The 21,773-nt window shown below is 36.0% G+C and overlaps 1 protein-coding gene across 9 annotated transcripts in view; it reads right to left on the minus strand.

Moving 5' to 3' along the window:
• Positions 1–21,773, minus strand: part of ERBB4 (erb-b2 receptor tyrosine kinase 4) — a 1,110,465-nt gene that overhangs the window by 42,107 nt on the left and 1,046,585 nt on the right. For all 9 annotated transcript variants that reach the window (XM_025441721.3, XM_025441718.3, XM_025441722.3 and 6 more), the window contains 5 exons: positions 10,446–10,601; positions 7,989–8,064; positions 4,567–4,713; positions 2,381–2,478; positions 545–715 (listed from right to left, as the gene is read on the minus strand). In XM_025441721.3, the coding sequence (XP_025297506.1) occupies positions 545–715; positions 2,381–2,478; positions 4,567–4,713; positions 7,989–8,064; positions 10,446–10,601 (648 nt within the window). The remainder of the gene's footprint in view (positions 1–544; positions 716–2,380; positions 2,479–4,566; positions 4,714–7,988; positions 8,065–10,445; positions 10,602–21,773) is intronic.

Here is a 21,773-nt window from a genome sequence, read left to right on the forward strand (position 1 = left end):
CAGAGACACAGGCAGAGGGAGAGGCAGGCTCCACACAGGGAGCTTGACATGGGACTCAATTCTAGGACTCTGGAATCACAACCTGAACTGAAGGCAGACGCTCAACCACTGAGCCACCACCCAAGTGCCCCTATTTAAAGTACCTTAAGTGAGAATTGTACTTGTATTACCTCTTGACTGCTGTCATCTCCTCTTCTTAAGAGAGCCTAGCTTGTTAAGAATTTTCATTTATTTATAAACACATAGTTTTATTAGTTTGAATTGGTAGATTTCTTAAAACTAAGATTTAATTGACATAAGACAAAGGAAACTTTTCTCCTCTTGAAATCTTAAAGATATGTCAGGGAACTTATTTTATTAGTCATGCTTATGTTTCAAAATTAACTATTTATGGCCTATCTTTCATTGATATCGTGGCTTTTAAATCTAGAAATCACACTGAAATGAGCTGCATAATTATTCTGTAATTCTAGAGCTTACAATATATTTGCATGATTTTATTTCTCAGGAATAATATGGGAGGTGGTATATAATTGTTTCTTACCCTATTTGAGTCAATTCTTGCTCTGGAAGTGTAGATGGGAGGTGGAATGTTGAACGCCTGAGGGACCAAGTATTCCTCAGCATCCATCATGTCTTCCAAATCCTCTTCATCCAAGAGATTCTGAAAGAACTTGCTGTCATTTGGACTGGGAAGCTTCATGCGATCGTCACCCTAAAAGTTTGCCCACCAGACAAACAAAAATATGATTCTTCGTTTCATCTTCAATATGTGGACTTTGCAGAAAATGTATGTACTATAAAATAAGTAGCTGAAAATTCATGCACTTGTTTTTAAAAAAATTCCCTAATACAATTACCAATCATGAAGGAGCCTGTAACATACTTAGCTAGATAAATAAATTTAACAGAATATGATAAATACCATTAGAGATGAATAAAGCAGGGATGCCTGGGTGGCTCAGCGGTTGAGCGGCTGCCTTCAGTTCAGGGTGTGATCCTGAAATCCCGGATCGAGTCCCACATGGGGCTCCCTGCGAGGAGCCTACTTCTCCCTCTGCCTGTGTCTCTGCCTCTCTCTCTGTCTCTCATGAATAGATAAATAAAACCTTTAAAAAAAAGATGAATAAAGCAGAATGCTCTGGGTTTTGGGGGGTTTTTCTTTTTAAGATTTTATTTATTTAGAGAGAGGCAAAGACAGGCAGAGGGAGAAGCAGGCTCCCTGCGAGGAGGCTGAGGCAGGACTCGATCCCAGGGCCCAGGGATCACGACCAGCCGCTCAAACACTGAGCCACCCAGGTGCCCTGCTCTGGTTGTTCTGAGGGAGGCATAATTTATTTCAGATCTTAGAATAATGGTACACTTCATTGCCAGGATGTTTGAGCTGTGACTTTAAGAATAAATAACAAAGGACAATTGACTTTTCAATCTTTATTGTATTTAGTTGGTTTGATATTGTAGAGTTCTCAGGACATAGAGACTCCATGATTTGTCCTATAGCAGAACACTGTTAAAGTGATAGCTTTCAAAATCACAGCATAAATGGCAAATAATATAAATGAAGGTGGGAGAGGCAGCAAAATCCCACTCTTTTTTATTTCATCTATTTCTTAAATGTGTCTTTTCATTTTTCAGAATTATGTGATATTTTTGCAAACAAGTTGTTTATGCAAATTAATTTGGGAAAAGATAACTGGAAACTATTCTAAAACCTGGCTTTTATCTTCATGTCAGACTACTGATAGGAAGATAAACGCTACCTTGTTTTATTGAGGAAAATTAATTCAGCGTAACCCAAGGTGCATTTGTTTATGATTTTGGTCAAAATAATCATAGAAAAATATAACTTTTTAATTATCCGCTCCATTTTTTGTAGTGTTTAATATAAAATGTTCTTTTGGGCTATCATTTGATTCATATGTACATCAATTCACTTGAATTGGAATTATTGCTTGGATATTGTATATCTCCCAAAGTGAAATATATTTCTAAATATTTTTTTTAGGAAATTTTAATGTCAATATGTTGAAACTTTTAATTCACTGTCTTCAACCATGGACAGGATTCAAACAAAAATCCATCTTGCTTTTATTCTGAAAAGGGAAGATTATAATAATGGACATGACTTAACGCATGTTAATAAAAAACAGAGTGCTAGAAGGCTTGTCTGGGGAGAAGGGCTTTTTATGTATATGGATAATCATAATTATCTGGCTGTTCAGTAGCAGAGGCACTTGAATACTAAGGGAAGATTTTTAGAAGTGGTTCTGACATAGAGTAAAAGGCTCTTTTCCATAAGTCATTTCACATGATATTCTGCTTTAGTTAATCGACTATGAGTGGTGATTTCCACAGTTCCAAAGACCAGATATGTACTCACCTGAATGACTAGATATCTTTGAGGGTCTCGAGCCATCCTCGAAAACTCAGCAGCCAGTTCCTTAAATTTAGGCCTACTGTCAGCATCAATCATCCAACCTAGAAATTCACACACAAGAGTCATTTATACCCATAATTAGCAAGAAGCAGGATGTACATTTTATGAAAACATAGGCTAAGTTTGAAAAATATTGTTTCAGTAACAATGATCTAAAAAAAACAAAGAAAGTTAAACAATCCAATAGGTGAGGTTCTATCTGAATCAGTTTGTTGATATTTGTTAGCAAAATATAATATATGATAGAATAACAGAGACTTTTCACTTTGTTGATCTAATTTAAAATTAATTTTTCTTCTTAAAAATATAACCTAGGCTAACTCTGGGAACTTAGAGAATCTCAGATCTTTTTTTCTTAAGTATGGAGAGAATTTTTATTTTTTAAACATCTCTTTGATGGTTATAAAAGAGGTGACTGGGATAGGATTTATTAGTTTATGTCAGGAGTGACATGGAATACAAGCTCTGGTTACAATGGAGTATACCAGCACAGAGGGGAAAAAGGAAGAAAAAGCAACTTTCTTGTGCCACCTCTTTCCTGGTGGGGAAAAAGAAAATGCAAAGTTATGGGTAATGCTTGTTCAGCAATAGCCATTAGCTTATCTAAGTACTAGCCTTTGCAGCATAAAAATACTATCAGCAATTTTCAAGGTATGTATTATTATTTAGCTGGGACTCTAGATAAAGTGGGTCCCATCTCCCCAGGCACTGTTTAGCTGGTGAGATCACAAAAATTAAAGCACCAAGCTTTCCTTGATTTTCTTGCCAAATGACTGTCTTCTTAAGTATTAAAATTCACAAAAGCAAGGTAAAACTCTATTAGGCAAAATATTTTCCTGATTTTTTTCATTGTTTCATCAGAGTATCTAAACAAAGTATTTTAAATTACCTCTGATGCTAGTTATGAGATCAAATTATATAATGCATGCATGTTTTTAAAGTTCCTTCCATAGATGACTCCTGAATGATGTTTGATCCAATAAAGCTATAAGGTTTGTTTCCCTTTTCCAGGAGTTCAATTTTTATTCTTGTTCTGGGAAGTCTGTGTGTGTCATTTCATGTATCATTAGTATCACCTGCATTTTTTCTCTCTTAACAAAGCTCAACTATATGCATTCACTTACAAAAAAAAATGCTAATGAGAAAATAGGTATTTCTGGAACTATTGGAATCAAAAAAGGTTAACTTCGCCGGGAGGTATCAGTATCTTTCTAACTAAATATTGAGTAAATAGAACTATGCTTAGAGAAAAGGGCATGCTGACCTGAACTGGAAAGCACATTTTTTATTTCTTCCTTACTGTCAGAATGTATCACACATGTCATGAATATAAATCTGAGTGGATCTGGGTCCAAAGTCTCTTATTAATAAGATGCTTATTCACCTTCACCAGTTTGTTTCTTTGCTAACCCTGTGTAAATCAAAAGGGGAAAACCCCAGATTACACAAGAAAGATTGCTGAATGTTAATCTCACTTAAATTAAGTAGGAAACTCCAGAGACTTCTCTAATTCTATTTAAATTAAGAGCCTAGGCTGCCAAAACACATTTATAATACATATGTGTCTGGGGCATAGAAAGGAGGAAGAAAAGAGCATTTGATGTAAACAAATGATCAAATCGAAAAAAGTAAGCATTCATAATCTTTTTCACTGTAGATTCACGTCTTTCCATTTCCCATTCTGCTCTGCTAATTTCCTGTTGACTAAAATTGGTAAACCTATTTCCATTTAATTCATTTTTTTAAACTATCAGTTTCAAGCTTTCTCCCTTTGTATTTAAACCATTTGTTTAGACTGCTATTTTCCTATAAAGATGACTAACATTATTGTGACTAATTACATCTCTTTATGAAAGACAATTTGATTGTCATGGAAATGATAAGATTCAAAGTGAAATGAATCAGAAGAGGAAGAGTCATAAAATTTTGACTTTATAACGTGGAAGCATGCATATTGCTTCCTATTAACAATAAGCACACAAACACAGGTGTTTACATGATCTTTTTTCATAATTATTTTGAACTTTCATATTTTTCAATATCAAAAAACATTATGCAGGTAGATTAATCCATACTATTACTTTACTAAGCATGATGATGGTGATGATAAAATTATTTTGCAATCTTACATTTGACCATGACCATGTAAACGTCAATAGTGCAGATAGGAGGCTGCGGCAAACGTTCTCCTTTCTCTAATAAATCAGGGATTTCTCGGGTTGGAATTCCATCGTAGGGTTTTCCTCCAAATGTCATCAGTTCCCATATAGTGACTCCTAAATTGGAGATCAAATATTTACATAAGCATATTAACAACACTCTTCGAAGAAACCAGCTGTATGCCAGTGACAAAAGAAAGCTCCTTAGAAAGGCAGTCAAAAATAGTCTAAAGAGGGAGGGCGCTTGGGTGACACAATCCATTAAGCATTCAGACTCTTGGCTTTGGCTGAGGTTGTCATCTCAGGATGGTGGGATTGAGCCCCGCATCAGGATCTGTGCTCACTCAATGTGGCATCTGCTTAAGACTCTGCCCTCCCCCTCTACTCTCTCTCTCAAATACATAAATAAATTTAAAAAAATAGTCTAAAGAAAGGCTCTTCAGATTTCTATGTCCATTAGAAGAAGCCCAATGACAAAATCTTTATGGGAAATTCTACTATCATATTATTGTCTTGAAATTTTTAATGAAGGCAGCCCGGGTGGCTCAGCGGTTTAGCATTACCTTTGGCCCAGGGTGTGATCCTGGAGACCGGGGATCAAATCCCATGTCCGGCTCCCTGCATGGAGCCTGCTTCTCCCTCTCCCTGTGTCTCTGCCTCTCTCTCTCATGAATAAATAAAATGCTTAAAAATATAATGATTCTAATTTGAACAAGAAAATATACCCTATACTCCTCTTTATGATCTCATAATTATACAATTAAAAAGTCACCATTTCTTAAGGGTAGGCTTGTACATTCAGAAATAGCTGTGTGTAAGAGTTTTACCAATGAATTTTGATTGGTTCACATAGCATACAAAGCATATTTTTATGTAAAATCCATTAATTAGGACTATGTTTTTTTTACTTCCATCTGTAATAATTATTTATTCAAACTGAAGTCTTTTTTTAGCTCATAATACTTATCATTGACTACTAATAAAAATACAAAGCTTAAAATATAAAAGTATATGTGATCTTCAAATTATACTTTATAATATCCTTATTACCTAATTATTGCCATGGTTACCTGATTTTGCTTATTATTTTTTAAATCTTATGAGTTTTAAATATAATGTAAAAATGTAACTAGTGACACAATTTAAGTGTTTGATCTTGTTTAAATCCTACTTAATTTTGCACATCAAGGAATGGCTCTGTAGAACCAATAATTAAAATTCAGTGTCCATGAGACAGGCTGGAACAAGTTAAGAAGTGGATGGCTGTCCATCTATATTCAGTCAGTCAATATAAATACATATTTACAGAACATGTATTTGATGAGGATATTTTGTTAACTTATATATGCAGTTATAAAAGAATAGACACTCACATCTCTATCAGAACTTCCAATATAAACAAAATGCAATCCAATTACAAATCAAAATGATGGAAAATATAATAAACACATAAATACAAAAACAAAAGCAGGAACAGCAAAACCCCCACCTCTGCCAATAGCAATCCAACTCTATCCTTGCAGGAATGAACGCAAGATAGGGTTAAACAGAGATGGCTTCATGCAGAGGGACAATCTCAGAAAAACTGAACCAGAAACATCCTCAAAACTTACAATTCTGTCATTTGAACCTATAAACCATAGCTAATACATATTTATTTTTATAAAAATAAAGATGCATCCAGTGGCAATTTGCCACAAAGGTGCATTTTAAACATTGTGTTTCTCTTTGCCTTGTATACCTTTTGCAATCAACTATGATATATCATAAAAATCTTAAAATGCCTTATAGATATGGGTTGATGACCTGGGCTATGTTTCAAAGCAGAGTATTTATCTATCTATCTATCTATCTATCTATCTATCTATCTATCTATGTACTTATTGTAGAGGTTGTTTAAAATTGTTTGATTGCTATATTTAAATGAGGGAAACATACATAGAAAAAGGAAAAAATGATATGTATGTCATATATCAAAACACATATGATAACATATAAGTCTATCATAGAAAATATAATCTATAAATCTATATCATATAATATATACACTAATTTGTATCATGTAATAAACATAGTAGATTTGTGTTTCTATTCAGTCCTTACAGTTCAGCAACTACATTCTTTCAATCGTTTCCCTACACTTGCCTAAATTTCAAACCCAGCACACTTTGTATTTCTAAGCCTAGTAGAATACATGTGACCTTCACGGAAATTTTAAGCCAACAGCATACGTGTGTGGAGGGAAAAAAACACTTTACAGAAATGTCTTAATTTTTTTTTAAGATAATTTGTGCTTTTCTAGATAAGAGGTGTAAGTTCTTTAATGATTGAATGGATTAAGTCTTTCTTTCTAAAAACAAAAACAAAGATAAAGCTAGGCTTAAATTTTAGTGAACTAAATCGTACCATGCTTTCAAGTCACACCACCACCTTTTTGCTTAAATGGGGGTTGTGGTTTTTATTTGTAAGAAATATGGTTTTATGTTTATATTTAAACTTAGAAAAGGTGTTGATTCATTCCTTTTTTTAAGATTATTTATTTTTTTTATTCAAGAGAGACACAGAGAAAGGCAGAGACATAGGCAGAGGGAGGACCAGACTCCCTACAGGAAGCCTAATGCTTCCTTGATCCCCAATCCTGGGATCACTTGAGCCAAAGGCAGATGCTCAACCACTGAGCCACCCAGGCGTCTCTGATTCATTCTTAATAATACCCGGATGAACGTAAGTTGTAAATCGCCACATACATGTAAGTATCTCATCTCAACAATTGAATAAATGCAATTAAATTCAATATTTAAAATTACTCTTTTCTAGTTCATAGTAGTCACTCTCTAATGTGTCTGTTTATTCCAAAGTAGTTTGTAAATTAAAATCAAAGCTGCAACTAGAAATCTTCTCTCTTATTTCTCCCCTCACATTTATTGGTCTCACCTTACTGCTTTCAGTAATTGTTCTTTGTTACAAAAATAACCTCTTTCTTATTATAGAACAGAAATTCTTTTATTTTTAACATACTTTCAAAGAGCTTTTGAAAATTAAGGCTAGGAGGCTCTATGACATTTTTCCTAAACTAAAATTGGCTATTTTTTTCTGTCAAAATGATCAGAAAAGTTGTTACCAAACCAAAGGTTATGATAGACAACTCAAGTGAGACTTTAATATATTAGCTTATAACAGAGAACCAAGGAATGACAAAAAAGGTAGATAAATGATACAATTTAGAGTTTCATTTTTGTAACTGGAAGAGCAAAGAGTTAATTCCTTTAGGAAACAAGGCTTGTAAGGTGGTATTTCCAACACAATAAAATAAATTGGCTTAGGATTTTACATGAGCCTAATATATTTATTTTTGCTTTAAAACCCTTAATTCACAAGGAAGATTTATTTACCATAGCTCCAAACATCACTCTGATGGGTGAATTTTCTATAGTGTATACACTCGAGAGCCATCCATTTAATTGGCATCTGAGAAATAAAAAGAGAAATAAAAAGTGAAAGTTTTATAGCTACATAAAAGGTTATTACTATATTCATTTCCCAAAATATGAGTCGCTGGCTTGTCTCAATTGTATTTTTTGATGTGTATTTTTGTGTGTATAGAAAATACATATATAATAATAATAAACATATTATTTTTCAATACAGAGAACAATGAACTGAAATTTATAAAATTCTTAAAGTGAATTAACCTAAAGATATATTTATTTTTAAAAGCTTCATAAACAATGATAAGTAAAACAGTATGATTTTCTATAGTTCTTAATAATGTTTATCAATTAGTTTAGTTACTAGTTAACTATGACTCACAATATCAATTCTAAACATTTAAGAGATGTGCTTCTAGAAATATGGTTTACTACATTTTTTTCCCCCAATGAGATTCCTTACATTTTTACTTACCCTTTTTTTCCCCCTCACAAAATTTCTGGCCACCAGTAAAATAGACTCTTCCTAAACTTGCCCGCACCTTCTTCCTCTCATATGATTTGGTCCCTTAAGCCTCTAAAGCAATGAATCCCAGAGTTAGGCTTGCTTTGTTCCCCAGCCACAAATGATCTCCCTTGTCTTGGTTAGCCAGTATTGAAAATATGTACCATTTTCAAACTCGGAATTATATAAAAGAATGTGAGAGGATGAGTACAAATCTATCATCACAACAGGAAAAACAACTCAACTCACATACCCTGCTGATGATGGGTCAGCAGAATAAGTCTCAACTAGGAAGGGCAGCATTATATAGCTGGAAATATAATTAGGTTCTACGGAATAAAGATAAACACTTTTACTTTGCAGTAGAAAGCTTAAAACTAAATAGGCTTTTGAAATCATGAGGTTCGCTGCTCACCAAGGTGACACCAAGGTAACTACGACAGAATCATGGTATTCAGTGAAAGGGAACAGAAGACACAGTGAAAGTGATTTCCCTGTGGGCAAGGAGTTAGCCGACTTTATGGACTACGGCCATTGTGTTAAAGAAGTAAGTTTAAATCACAGGTGGCTTGATAAAGACTTAATGGTTACTAGGCACTTAAAGCTATAATGAATCTTGCTTTAGACAAATCCTACAGCTGTATGTTCTTAAGACAAGTGAAGTCATGTGATTTATAGACTTCTACTGTGCAATCTTGCAGTGAATTTCAAAGCTATGGTCTCAAACTGCTGCAATTTGGTAGTAAACAGGCAAAACCGTCTAATAAAATCAAGGAAAGATTAGGAAATACTACAAAACTGCAGAGTTTTTAAAGAATTTTTCTTTTGTGATAAGATTTGAATAGATATATATAGTTACATAAGATTGTATAAAGTTATATAAAAATCATCTACTACATGACATAATAAAATCAATGTTAAGCATTTGGAAGCCTATCATTGCAAAATATTTATAATATATACCTGGATGGCTCATGATAAATAAGGCATACGATAAATATTTATATATATATCAATTTATATATATGTATATCAATCACTTTTTTTTTTTTTTTTTGGTTAGCATGTGTTTGTACATCACCATAGGTGAAGGATGCATTTGCTATTTCATTTGGCCTCTCCTGATCTAAGTTTTCTCACATTAAGCTAGCGTGACCTCTAGATGGAGAGCAGATAGCCTCACTGTTTAGCAAGAATGGTAATTTAAATAGTGGTTAATGAGAAAAAAACAAGAGCTTGAACTAAGGTCTGCTCTGAGGCCGTATGGAGGAGCACGGTTGTCAGGTAAGGCCAGAGGCAAGTCAGAAAAATAAGAAAGGCAATGATACTGTTAAGATCCTCAGAATATAGTAGCCTACATTCTACAATCAGATAATAAATACAGCAAATTGGTCCATCATATGTTACAATAAAAGCTTAAAAAAAAAATTGAGCCAGATAAGAAGAATCTGTGGTATCTGGTAAAAGAGGATTAGAAGTTAAATTCTAATGAGTTATGGTTCTTGGTAGTAGCCAGGCTTCTCTCTAATCTATGAAAAGAATAGTTATGTCTTTCTGTTGTATATCAGTCCTGTGTTCTTAGAATCAATGAAACAATTTCTATGGTCCTGGATTAAAGTATAATTTCTATATTTCCTAAGGATCCACCCTCTTCCCAACACTGGATGTGATATGAAGACCACTAGAGATAAATTATCTTATTTTGGCTACTTTTGAGAAATGGACGTTTTATGTAATTTTTATATAATTTTTATATAATTTTTATATTTCCCTCGGTGAAAGAGAAGGCAAATGATGGAACTGAGATTTTTATACTCTCATAACCTCAGACTGAGTGGCTGCTTCCTATAACATGTAAGAAGACAAAAGGATATCATACATATTTTCAAGCAATATTTCTCTAAAAAGAGACCCACCTTTCCTCCATCAGCATTATACTCTTTTTCATCTCCTTCTAAGAGTCTGGCTAGTCCAAAATCTGTGATTTTCACATGGTTTGGAGATTTCACTAAGACATTTCGGGCTGCCAAGTCCCGATGAACAAGTCGTCTTTCTTCCAGGTACATCATCCCCTGAAAAATACCAAGTTCCAAAATGATAGTTAATGACTAGGCTTTTTTATTGTCTAAAAAGCAGTTTCTTTGCCTTCAGTTGCAAGTGCTTGATTTCTCCAAGTGAAGCCAGAATCTCGGAATATTTTCAAAATTAGTAAAAACCTAGGATAAAAAGCAAATCACAAATAGTTCTTGGCCTTTTCTACCTAAAGTCCTATCAAGATTTACCTGTACATGAGCTAAATGTTAGATCATTTTTTTTTCTCAGAGACTTTATACTCTTTTGCAAACACTTTCATTAGTGAGGTGTGCGTGTGTCTCAGTAGATAAGCTAACATACACTTAGACTGACCCACATATTTCTATTTGTGCTCTCAATAACTCATGCTTTATGTCATCCTCCCTGTATGCTCGAAACAAAGAGACCCATCCATAATTTTAAAAAATTAAAAAAATTCATATGAAGGTTTAATGGTGCCAAAATCACCACCATAGATTGTATCAAGGCTTAAGAATCATATTATTCTTATTAATTATGCAAAAAATGAACTATACCTTAGAGGCATTAAAAGCCTCTAATTTTAAAAAATGGCTTCAATGACATTAGTAGTCATTATAAGAACCCACAAGTGAAATTACATTGTTTATAATGATCCTGAAATGAACCTTTAATATGTTTTTCCATTAAACATATAGGGTAATTAAAAATAAAATGTATTACTGATTGTCAACAATGATATGTATCCACATATATCTAAATATGTTCATGTGTATATTCATATGCATGTATATTCATATGTATATTTCCATAATCCATAGAAGCAATACATATTAATTTTACTTTACCAGTAGGGAAACTAAGAATCATTAAACAGCCTTAACTAAAGGTTTATATAAAATTAAGGAAGTAAACTCAGAGGCCTAGATTAGAGTGAATATATTCTTATTGAAGTGTTAGAGGAATTCTATACTTGAGGATTTCAGAGGGAAAAAGGTGTTGTCATTCAAAAACAAATCAGAATTATTAGAAAATGGTTAAAGCAAAAAAAAAAAAAGAAAAAATGGTTACAGCATACTGTATACCAATTGCAAATCAAAGGTGTTGGTAGTTAACATTATAATTGCAGGACTCTGAGGATTAACAGTTGCTGATATCAAAACAAAATCTGTGGAAAATAGGCACTTAAATCACATAGGTTAAAAAAATAAGAAAAATATGGTGAACTGTATACTCAATGTAGTGTAAAGAGACGATTGCTTCAAACATGATCATGAGCCAAACACTATACTATCAATGTCCATTATATACAACCAGTGCACATACTGCCTGATATGGTCCAACTGGTCAGCAGTTGGGTGACCACCACTTGTATTAGTGTTTTCTGAAATCAGTCCACAACTGAGATTTCTAAGGTTTTATTCTCTTCCCTAAACAGTGCTTTCTGTTTGATTGTGCTAACTTGGAAATTCCTAGAATAAAGTGAATCTAAAAACATACAGCCCTTATATGATTTAAGGGACCAAAACACAGACTTACTGCCTTGGAGATAAAGATTTTTTTCAATGATTTGCCCCTTTAAGAAATGTCCACAAAAACATTCACCTTTCCTACCACCTTCATATAGGAATATGCAAAGTGTGTTGGCAATGAGTTAATATTCAGATCAACACACAATGACGAAACACACACTATGTTCCAGGCTCTGTGCTAGACATCAGAGAAACAAAAAAAGAGAGAAATATGTTCACTGAAGGAGGACAGAGCTATTAATGAAGTGGGCAGACGTGGAATACAGACTTGAATGAATCAGGGTGATATATGTAAAGGCATTTAGGAGAACCGTGTTTTGAGGATCATCTATAGCCTAGCCTAGCAAGTGCGTGTGTGAGGGGAGCCTTCAGAGATATCCTGAGGCCTAAGTCAAGTTTAAAAGATGTCCACCAGTTGGGCAAGGTGAGACGGAAGTTGGAGTTAGAGAGAACACATGCAGTGGCACCAATACCATGGTGTACTTGGCAAAGGCATGTAGTTCTTTAAACATGGGCAGGAGAGGGGTGAATGGTGAGACTGACAAAGAAAGAAGAGGCTCAATTTAAAAAGGGCCTCTTGTGTACCATGGTGGAGAACCTGAGCTTTGCATCTTATGCAGTATTCGATGCGATGATGCAGAAGTTGTTTTAAAAAGGAGAGTGACACAATTATCACTGGAGTCTTGAGAAAAAGCACCTGGTTTATAGATGGAGGATTAGACACAAATACAGCTCAAGTCGGGACCCCCTGCCACAATACAGAGGAAAAAGTGATGAGATGGAAAATGATAAGAGATAAAGGTTGCAAATTGGCAGTCCATGAGCTACATGCATTTTATATACATAATTTTTGACCCTCACGCTGGGCAACTTGCAAATATTTTTAGCTGATGACTGGCTGTACACCACTGAGGGTGGGCACCCTCATGTGCCAGGATCCCACCACTCACTATTACTACCCATGAGTTTGTTTAAGACAGTCATCTAGCTCCTATGCATGAGTGTCTGAATCTTCAACCAAACTAGGCCAGGAGAAATTTCAGGGAGAGTACAATTCCGAGATGCACTTATACAATAAAATAACCATCCTTGATAATTGAATAATGAAGAGGAGAGTCAATTACAAATGATCCTGTTCTCTGACTTTTGTAATTTAGGTGGATAATAATTGCTTTAACTAGACATTCTCGCAAAGCAAATAATAGTGATATATTCTATATGAACAGGGAACTAACACTGGCCAAGACATTTAAGACCCTAACGACACATGCTATGTTATGAGCAGAACTTCTAAAACCCCAAATGTTCTTTGATATTCTGTACACAAAGCCTTAGGTGATAGACTACCCTGAACTTCAATTCCTTTTGTCTCTACAAAGTGTTTTCTTCCAAAAATGAGAACTCCATCCAGGAAACCAGAAATTTCTATATAGTTTCTCCAACCCACCTGATCATGAGTGAGAAATAAAAGCAGAAACACCTGTATTATTATCAAATCACCAAAATTCATTCGTATGGTTGCTTTGTAACTATGAAAAATCATTGTACAGATGCGTTTTTAAAAGGTTTCATTTATTTATTCATGAGAGATACACAGAGAGAAGCAGAGACACAGGCAGAGGGAGAAGTAGGCTCCCTGTGAGGAGCCTGATGCAGGACCTGATCCCAGGATCCCGGAATCACGACCTGAGCCAAAGGCAGATGCTCAACCACTGAACCATCCAGGTCCCCTGTCCCTTACTTTCACACCTGAATTAGAGTGTTGAATCATCTATGGATTGCTCACAATAGGTGTCTCCACGCCACAGTCATTACGATAGGACTTCCTTACCAGAAGATCTCATCAGAACCACATTCTCTGCTAGATTCCTTCAAAATAAAATCACTCCTTAAGCAGAAGTATGATGCAATGAAGGAGGCAGTTATTAGAAACAGCAGTGACAAACTGGATGAAGTCCTCTGAAGTTTGAAGATGATTAAAAAGAAGGGCCCTTCACCATAGTGGAGGGGTGCTGCACCAAAAGAAACGCACTCTGCCTTTTTGCAACCCCCAGGTCCTTGCCATGCCGGCTCTGGTGGAGTCCTTTACAGGAATACTAACACCAACAATAACCACAGCTAACGCTGAGTACTCGGAACACGGCAGGCATTAAACTAAATGCTTCTACAATGGGAGGTTAACTTATCCTATAAGATGCATAGTTTTTATCCCATTTTAAATGTGAGAAAGCCAAGTCTCAGAGAGGTGGTTACTTGTTCCAAGTCGTCTAATGAGTGCTAGAACTGGGATCTGATCTCTTGCTATGGGGCTCCAAAGTCTGCACATTTAAGTCTAGCCCTTCTCTTGATGGGTCATGGGGTCATGTTGGCCTGTGGAAATTAATATACATAGTGAATTCATATACCTTTAAAAGATCCTAGTTCTTTTGGAGCAAAAATATTATAAGATGTCTCTGTGAATTTCGGGGCACAATGCAAGTGACCAATTTATTTGCATTTACCTTTAAAATTCAGCTAAATTAAAAAACCTTCTGTGATGTGGCAGGAATTTGGATCACATAAATTGGAAACTCATTCCTGCATTGGCCACCTGCATTGGTGAAGGAAGGGACCCATCCTATTGTTCAGAGGCATCAGCTCCCTCCCCTAAATCAGGCTGAGAAGGAACCAGCCAGCTCTTACCTCCTCCTGGTTGTTTTCTTTCCCACCCCAGTTTATTTTTTGTCTCCCCCACCCAACCACAGCCCCTACCTCTGAAGCCATTTTATGAACTGTCATGTGCCACCTGAGGCTCCAGTAAAAACAAAAAACAGGCTTTAAAAAAAAATTGTGCATTGTGAATATGCACAATGATGGGGCTGGTTTGAGTGAAGATTCAGGGGTCAATCTCCCGGATCGAACCCCAGCTCTGCTATGTTCTAGCTATGTAACTCTGGCAAGCTAATTAACCTGGCACTCACCTTTGTCTCTAAAACGGCCATAAAAGGACCCTATACCATGGATTGTTGTAAAGATAAAGTGAGTTAATATATGTAAAGTATTCAAATAGTAACTGCCATATAGTAAGTCCAGAATATGCAAGTTTTTATTATTTTTCCACAGATATGAACAGTCCTAGTGTGAATAAGAATAACTTACCCTCATTAACTTGAACTGCTTATTTCAGAAAATCTGTGAACCTCAATTAATATATCACAGTAGGTGCTCAATAAATGTTTACAAATGGTGATACATATACCCATAACCAATCCATCATGATTAATGTGTAGGTACAAATACCAAATAATTACTGTTCAAAGTATTACTTTTGTAATGATTCACCTAAGGATGCTGCCATATAAAAAGAAGGAAAAATTAGGGAACCTAATAAAAGATTTGGTGGCCTCCATAAATATATTCACAGATTCAGGATTTTAGGGAAGATAAAGGTCATGAATGAGTTAGGTGGAAAGTTTTCAGTGCTGCAGAAAGGGTGAATAAAACAGTAGATTTGCTGATCCAAAATATCTGCCTTTTATCAGCACTGAGAACAGTTTTTTGTAGACATGTTTTAGGAGCATTTTGTCTACTTCTGGACCCAGCTGCTAGACTCTTGATTTTACTCAAACTATTCAGATCTTACCATTACCCAAACCATTCAGTATTTTACCATTTTTTAAATATTTAATGAGTTTTCAAAGAGTACTTATTTTCTGTTTTGCTTCTCTCTCTTAAAAGGTGCTTTAATAAATACAAACTAGCTAGGAAAAGTCAAATTTTACTCTCACTTTCAGAAAAGCACTTTAATACAAAAGTCCAAGGATAATTTTATTACAATTGAGTTTAAAGTTTTAATCTCTGGTTAAAATCGACTCCTCTAAACTGCTCTATGGAAAAATATCAAAATATCAGTATTGATGAACGCCTAGCAATGACCTTCTTTTAAATCTTAGGATATTTGAATCACAGCTGCCTAGCAAAAAATGCATTCTTATTATGTATTAATCCAATGTGAAAATGTATTCTGCTCAGCTGCAGGAAGCTAACGCAACTCAAGAGAGACTAGACTATTTTTGACAATAAATATTTGCTTCCCATATATAGGCCATGTGACAATTTCATCAAACACATGTGTGTAGCTAAAAAATTCAAGCTGCAGTCAGCTCTCACAGGCATTAATCTCTGGAGTTAGCAAGAGTACACTTCTTTTTTTCTGTTTTCATTCTAATAACCTGAAGCTTTTTTAATAACATAGGAAGCTTCAGGAAAGCTAGCTCCAAATGAAAATCACTCCTCTTTTCTACTTTTCCTTCTAAAAGCAATTCTATGCTTGAGGAAAGAAAAAGAAATCCAAGTATAATGCTCTCTCCTGTTAGGGCTAAAGATATGAGCATGTTCAATGGGAGAAAGGGGCCTTTTTGGATGAAGTGACTGACTTTATCCAAATAGGACATGAAGGGAATCTAAGGGGGTTCCTAATTAAATAAACTGAGAAGTCTTTTCAACCAGGGAAAGCTGGTTCACGGCAAAGCAGAGAAAAGAACACAGAACTGAATGTTGGAGACAGAAGTCCTGGGTGTGCTGTTCACTAGGCTTTTGACCTCAGATACTCATTTTACCTCTCCTATAAAAGTGACAGATTGGCCTAAATGATCTCTGAAGTGTCCTCTAGCTTTAAATTTTTATTCCATGATAGATGGAACTGTACAACAGATCTATATAAAATATTAAATTGTAGACCAATAAAAGACACAGAGAGCAGTACAGAAAGAGGTAGAGTAGATACCTCCCTTCAAATGTTTAGTGAGAGCCATGAATATGTTTTAGTTAGAGTCAGTTTCATGCATCCAATATTTAAGATGACAGACTTTAGAAGTAAACCCCAGATCTTAGTAGCTCTGTGTCCTCGGTCAATTTATTTGTGTGTTTCTATTTCCTTATCCATTAAGTGGGGGATAATAATAGTATTTACCCTGAAGATTATCTTGTGGACTCAATGCCTTCATGTTTGTAAAACACCTAGAATGTTCAGTATTCTAAGATATCATGTGTTTTCTAAATAAATAGCCTCAAATTCAACTGTCTTAAAAATACAATTTGACTACTGTAAGAGAAAGAAGATAGCCAAACGAAATACCTATTGGCTACTCAGCATTGTTAGGTGAAATGATTTCAGTTTCTTGCTCACTTGTCCCCAAATGTTCTCCTATTATTTTTTTCAGAAGAAGGAAAGCAGATTCCTGTGGCTGTCCTAAACTAGCTTGGAGTTAAACCTCATGGTTAATTCTTACATCTTCCAATTGTACCTATGGTCTTCAAGAAACTTGGTTAGGTTGTAGTTCATAAGGAGATTTTGAAATACTGAGCACTAAATTCATATAAATTTAATAATGTGAAATAAAAACAATATTTGTTGATATTTGATATATACTTTTCACAGAGTCCCGATAATATATTTGAGTGAGTGTGTGTATGCTACACATACACATGTATGTAGTAGGTGCTGTGGTGTTGTGTCCAGGAACTTCTTCAGGACCAACGGACTCATACTCTGAGCTTCTGGGAGTGTTGGCTGCTGGTAGCTCTCATCTCAGCTGCATCACTTTGGATGCTTTGATACCTCCAATCCAACTGCTGCTTTGCTGGGGAAAGTTTTGCCTTCTCACAGAGTCAGCGCACATCCAGCAACTGGCTGATTTAATTACAAAATCCATCGCTCCTTGGACATCTGTGAAGAACTGCTCCAGTTCCAGGGCCTTCTCCTAAGACTGGGTGTTGCAGTTTCATCATAGCTCAACTTTTTCCTCTGCCTAATATTTTCCATTGGTTTATAGGTATTGCCACCGAGAACACTTGTCCAAAAAACTTCCTGTATGCAAATCTGTTGTAGACACTGTTTTCTATGAGCCAGCTCAAGGCAATGTGTATGACTTTTGCCTTTGTTTTTGTTTGTTTGTTTGTTTGTTTTTTAGGATCTCTATGCTTCATATATAGGAACCCACAAGAACCCAATGAGATCTGTACTACTATCATTCCCATTTTAAGATGAGGAAACTGATGCACAGAGAAATAAAATTACTTGCCTGAGAGTGACAGTGCAAGACAAAGCTTAGAAAAAACCAAGCTCTGACTGCAGGCAGCTTGACTCCAGAGGCAACAAACTCAACCATGACGTTATATGACTATATGCAAACAATTAGGGTCAATAGACTGTAAACCATATATGAAACTAGCAAAGGCAGCATGTATAACTGAATAATTTTTATATAAAACAATGGGCGCTCTAAAATTTCAGGGAAGATAAAATTCTTGTATATAAGAAGCAAATCTCTTTAGTTTTATTGGGTTCCCCGAGAATAGCGCCTCCAGACCAAGTACTTGTGAACTCAACTGTGTATTCTCCCCAATGTGAAGATTGCCTGACATTTAACTATCACTCAGTAGATGTTTGTAGTTGGATTAAATGAACAATAAGACCGAGGTTTTGCAAAGCTGTTCAGGCAGTAGCAGTTTTTCTTTGCAGGGTACATGGGGGTAACTTTAGAAGTCTAGAATATTTACAAAGGGTGGAAGAGAATAAAACCTGCAGCACTCAGGCCAAACCCCAGATGGTGATATTAGCATCCCAGGAGGAGTGAATGAGGACAGCATTTACAGATTCCTGAGGCTGGCTGGAAAAAGAGATTATTTTTTTCTTCTGGTTCTCTACATTTTCTTCAGATGTTTCTTCAGAAATTTTATTTACCGCCTTTCACAAGCTTTTGGAAATTTCCGTTGCAAGAATTTGCAGGACAGCCTGCTTAGGACTTGTCTTTTAAAGAAACAAAATAATGATAATAAAGAAACAAACAACCAAAAAATAAGTTTAACAAGCATGCGTGAGAAGCCACAAATAAATAACGGGTAAAAAAGCTCATCTGCCTGCATCAAGAGAATACTAAACACGTTATCGTTTTTTCCTTCTCACTGACCTCTTGCCAATATGATTACAAGGAGAGGAGTGAATTGTATAGTGTCCATGCTCTCCCAGAAAAGTATACTTAAAATAGATTACTTCTGCTCCTTAGGCAGCCAATCAATAAAGATGTGGATTACAATGAGAACGGAGATGTCTGTGGGCTGTAGGAGTTATCCTCTGTGTCTCTTTAGAAATTAATTAAAAATCAATGAAGTGTGCAAACTATTAATACAGCAACCTCTAGATTAACAGATAAAAGCTGAGCCTTTCTCTGAGCATACATATTGTGCGAATACATTCAGACGCTATAAGGAAGAGCTGGAATGTCTGATGCCTTTGTTATAATTGAGCAGAAACAAATCATTCCTAATATTCTTTAGTTCCACAGAGTTGCATGCTAGTGACCGAAAACCATGAAGTCCAGGGGGTGGGAATACGTGCACATAATTTTCCTTCTTAAGACAATTTTTATATCAATTTTAGGAGGTCTACTTATTACCGGACAAACTGTCATCAGACAGACCTAAAAATTTTCAATAACTATTTTCTTAAGTGTGATTTACCCATTTATATGTCCAGGCAGTTGAGTGTATTTATAACTACTGAATATTTTTAAGTAAGTCTTCCCTTGAAAAAAGTGAAATTCCTAGAACACTAAAAGCTCTCATGTGATTGGAGTCAATTTTGTGTCCATAGCTAGTGGAGCATTCTTTTTTTTTTCTTTAATATTTTGTTTATTTATTCATGAGAGACACACACACACAGAGAGGCAGAGACACAGGCAGAGGGAGAAGCAGGCCCTATGCAGGGAGCCTGATATAGGACTCAATTCCGGGTTTCCAGGATCAGGCCCTGGGCCAAAGGCAGGCACTAAACCACTGAGCCACCCAGGGATCCTGGTAGCAGAGAATTCACTTCAACTCTGCCTCTGTCTTCTTCAGGTGCCATGGACCTGGCCCACCTATGCAAATGCTTGCCCAGCACAGGTAAACCTCACAAGGGTGGTACCCACATACTCCCCTCTAGAAGTCACCCAGCTACTTCCCATCTGCTTGCTCTTGACCCAGGCTCCTCTTGCTTAGGCTCCTTCCTCCTTAAAATTCTCAGAAGGATTGGAACCACAGCTTTCAGTTTTCATTTCAATCTCTCACAGCTGATTTGGAAGCCCCTTTTGATGCATTTTCTTTGTTTCAAACTTGCACTTTCCCTTTGACAGAATGCTAGGACTCTGCCTCTGGTCTCCGCAGAAGGAAATAAGAGAAAATGATTCTCAATTGATGCCTTGGCTCATTTGCTAGCCCAACATCACCATAAAAATATCAGATATTGTACAACTATAAAAGGAGAATGAATGGTCCATCTATATTTATAAGAGCAAGAAGTTGTCATCTGAGTTTTTGCTCTTTTTACGGTTTGGGGATACATATGGTGCCACAGTAATAACACAAATTTCACTGTTTCTTGGCCCAACCTGCCTGCAGGTTGTTTACCCCTTAGAAGCTGTTTCTAGATATTTCTGGGGTTTCCCTGGGGAGCCTCACTGATGTTCATGAATACTTTCTGGGTTTTTCTCAGGTTTCTTCACTGATACCTGCCTCCTTTAAACCTGCAGCTGGAGCCGCTGGGGAAATGCTGATGTCTTTCTAGTGGCGGCTCTCTCTTGGTGCTTGAGAACTTGCAGCTTATGATCGATCATTCTAGACAGTGAATGAGGCCTTTTCAGCCTCCTGACCTGCGAGAGCTCTGTGGTCCTCCACGCGGCCTTCACAAAGAGCTCTACATGCTTTTCAACACTGTGCCATCATTTGCCGACCCCCCACCCCAGCCACATTAATTGCTATTCTTAAGACTCTAGTCTCAGTTCCCTTAAAAACTTACTCACTGACTTTAGCTCCTGACTCCATAAAGGCTTAGACTTAGTCCAAGAGGTAGGCAGGGAGGACTAATGCTCTGGTTTTAATTCTCCTCTTTGATCCCATGTACTTTTTGTCATTTCCCCATTTTCCACTACCCTATGATGCATGTGCACACGTGCACACGTGCTGTCATGTGCATGTGTTGACCCACCTCTTCTGTCCTATAACTGAAAAAAAGTCCTCAAGCAACTTGATTGTCATTCTAGCCTCTTTTCTCAGAATTCTTCAGCTGAAACTCCATGGCTCAACCAACCTGAACATTCTGTTGGCTCTGTCTTTGCACATACTGCTCCCTTTACCTGGCACACCCCGTCAGCACACACTGCTATCCTCCTACCACACTTCAGACGCAGACTTGGGTAAATCTATAGTCTTTCAGATCACAAATCAACTGTCATTTCCTCCATGAAGTCTTCCCTCACTCCCAAGGAGATTATGTCACTCTTTTAGATGACCTTATTATGTCTCATTTTCTCTTCTATCTTCTATCATTTATTTAAAACTAAACCCTGAGATTTTCAAGCATTGTTGTGAAATAACTTTCTGTATAACATACACTTATGTTCATAAATTAGGCTGAAATAACAGCCTACCTAAGTGTAGAAATAACATACACTTATATTCATAAATTAGGCTGCATCTTCCATGCTCAAGCTTTAGAAATACTGTATTGCATATTACACAATTTTAGCAGTTTCAGGTGAAGAGTAGAAAAAGATTCAAATACACCTCATTCCCAACTGAACCTTCATCTACTAAGCTGACTAGTTTGTAAAATTATTTTATTTTATTTTATTTTATTTTATT

The sequence above is a fragment of the Canis lupus genome, chromosome 37 (assembly GCF_003254725.2).
Source record: "Canis lupus dingo isolate Sandy chromosome 37, ASM325472v2, whole genome shotgun sequence".
NCBI lineage: Eukaryota > Metazoa > Chordata > Mammalia > Carnivora > Canidae > Canis > Canis lupus.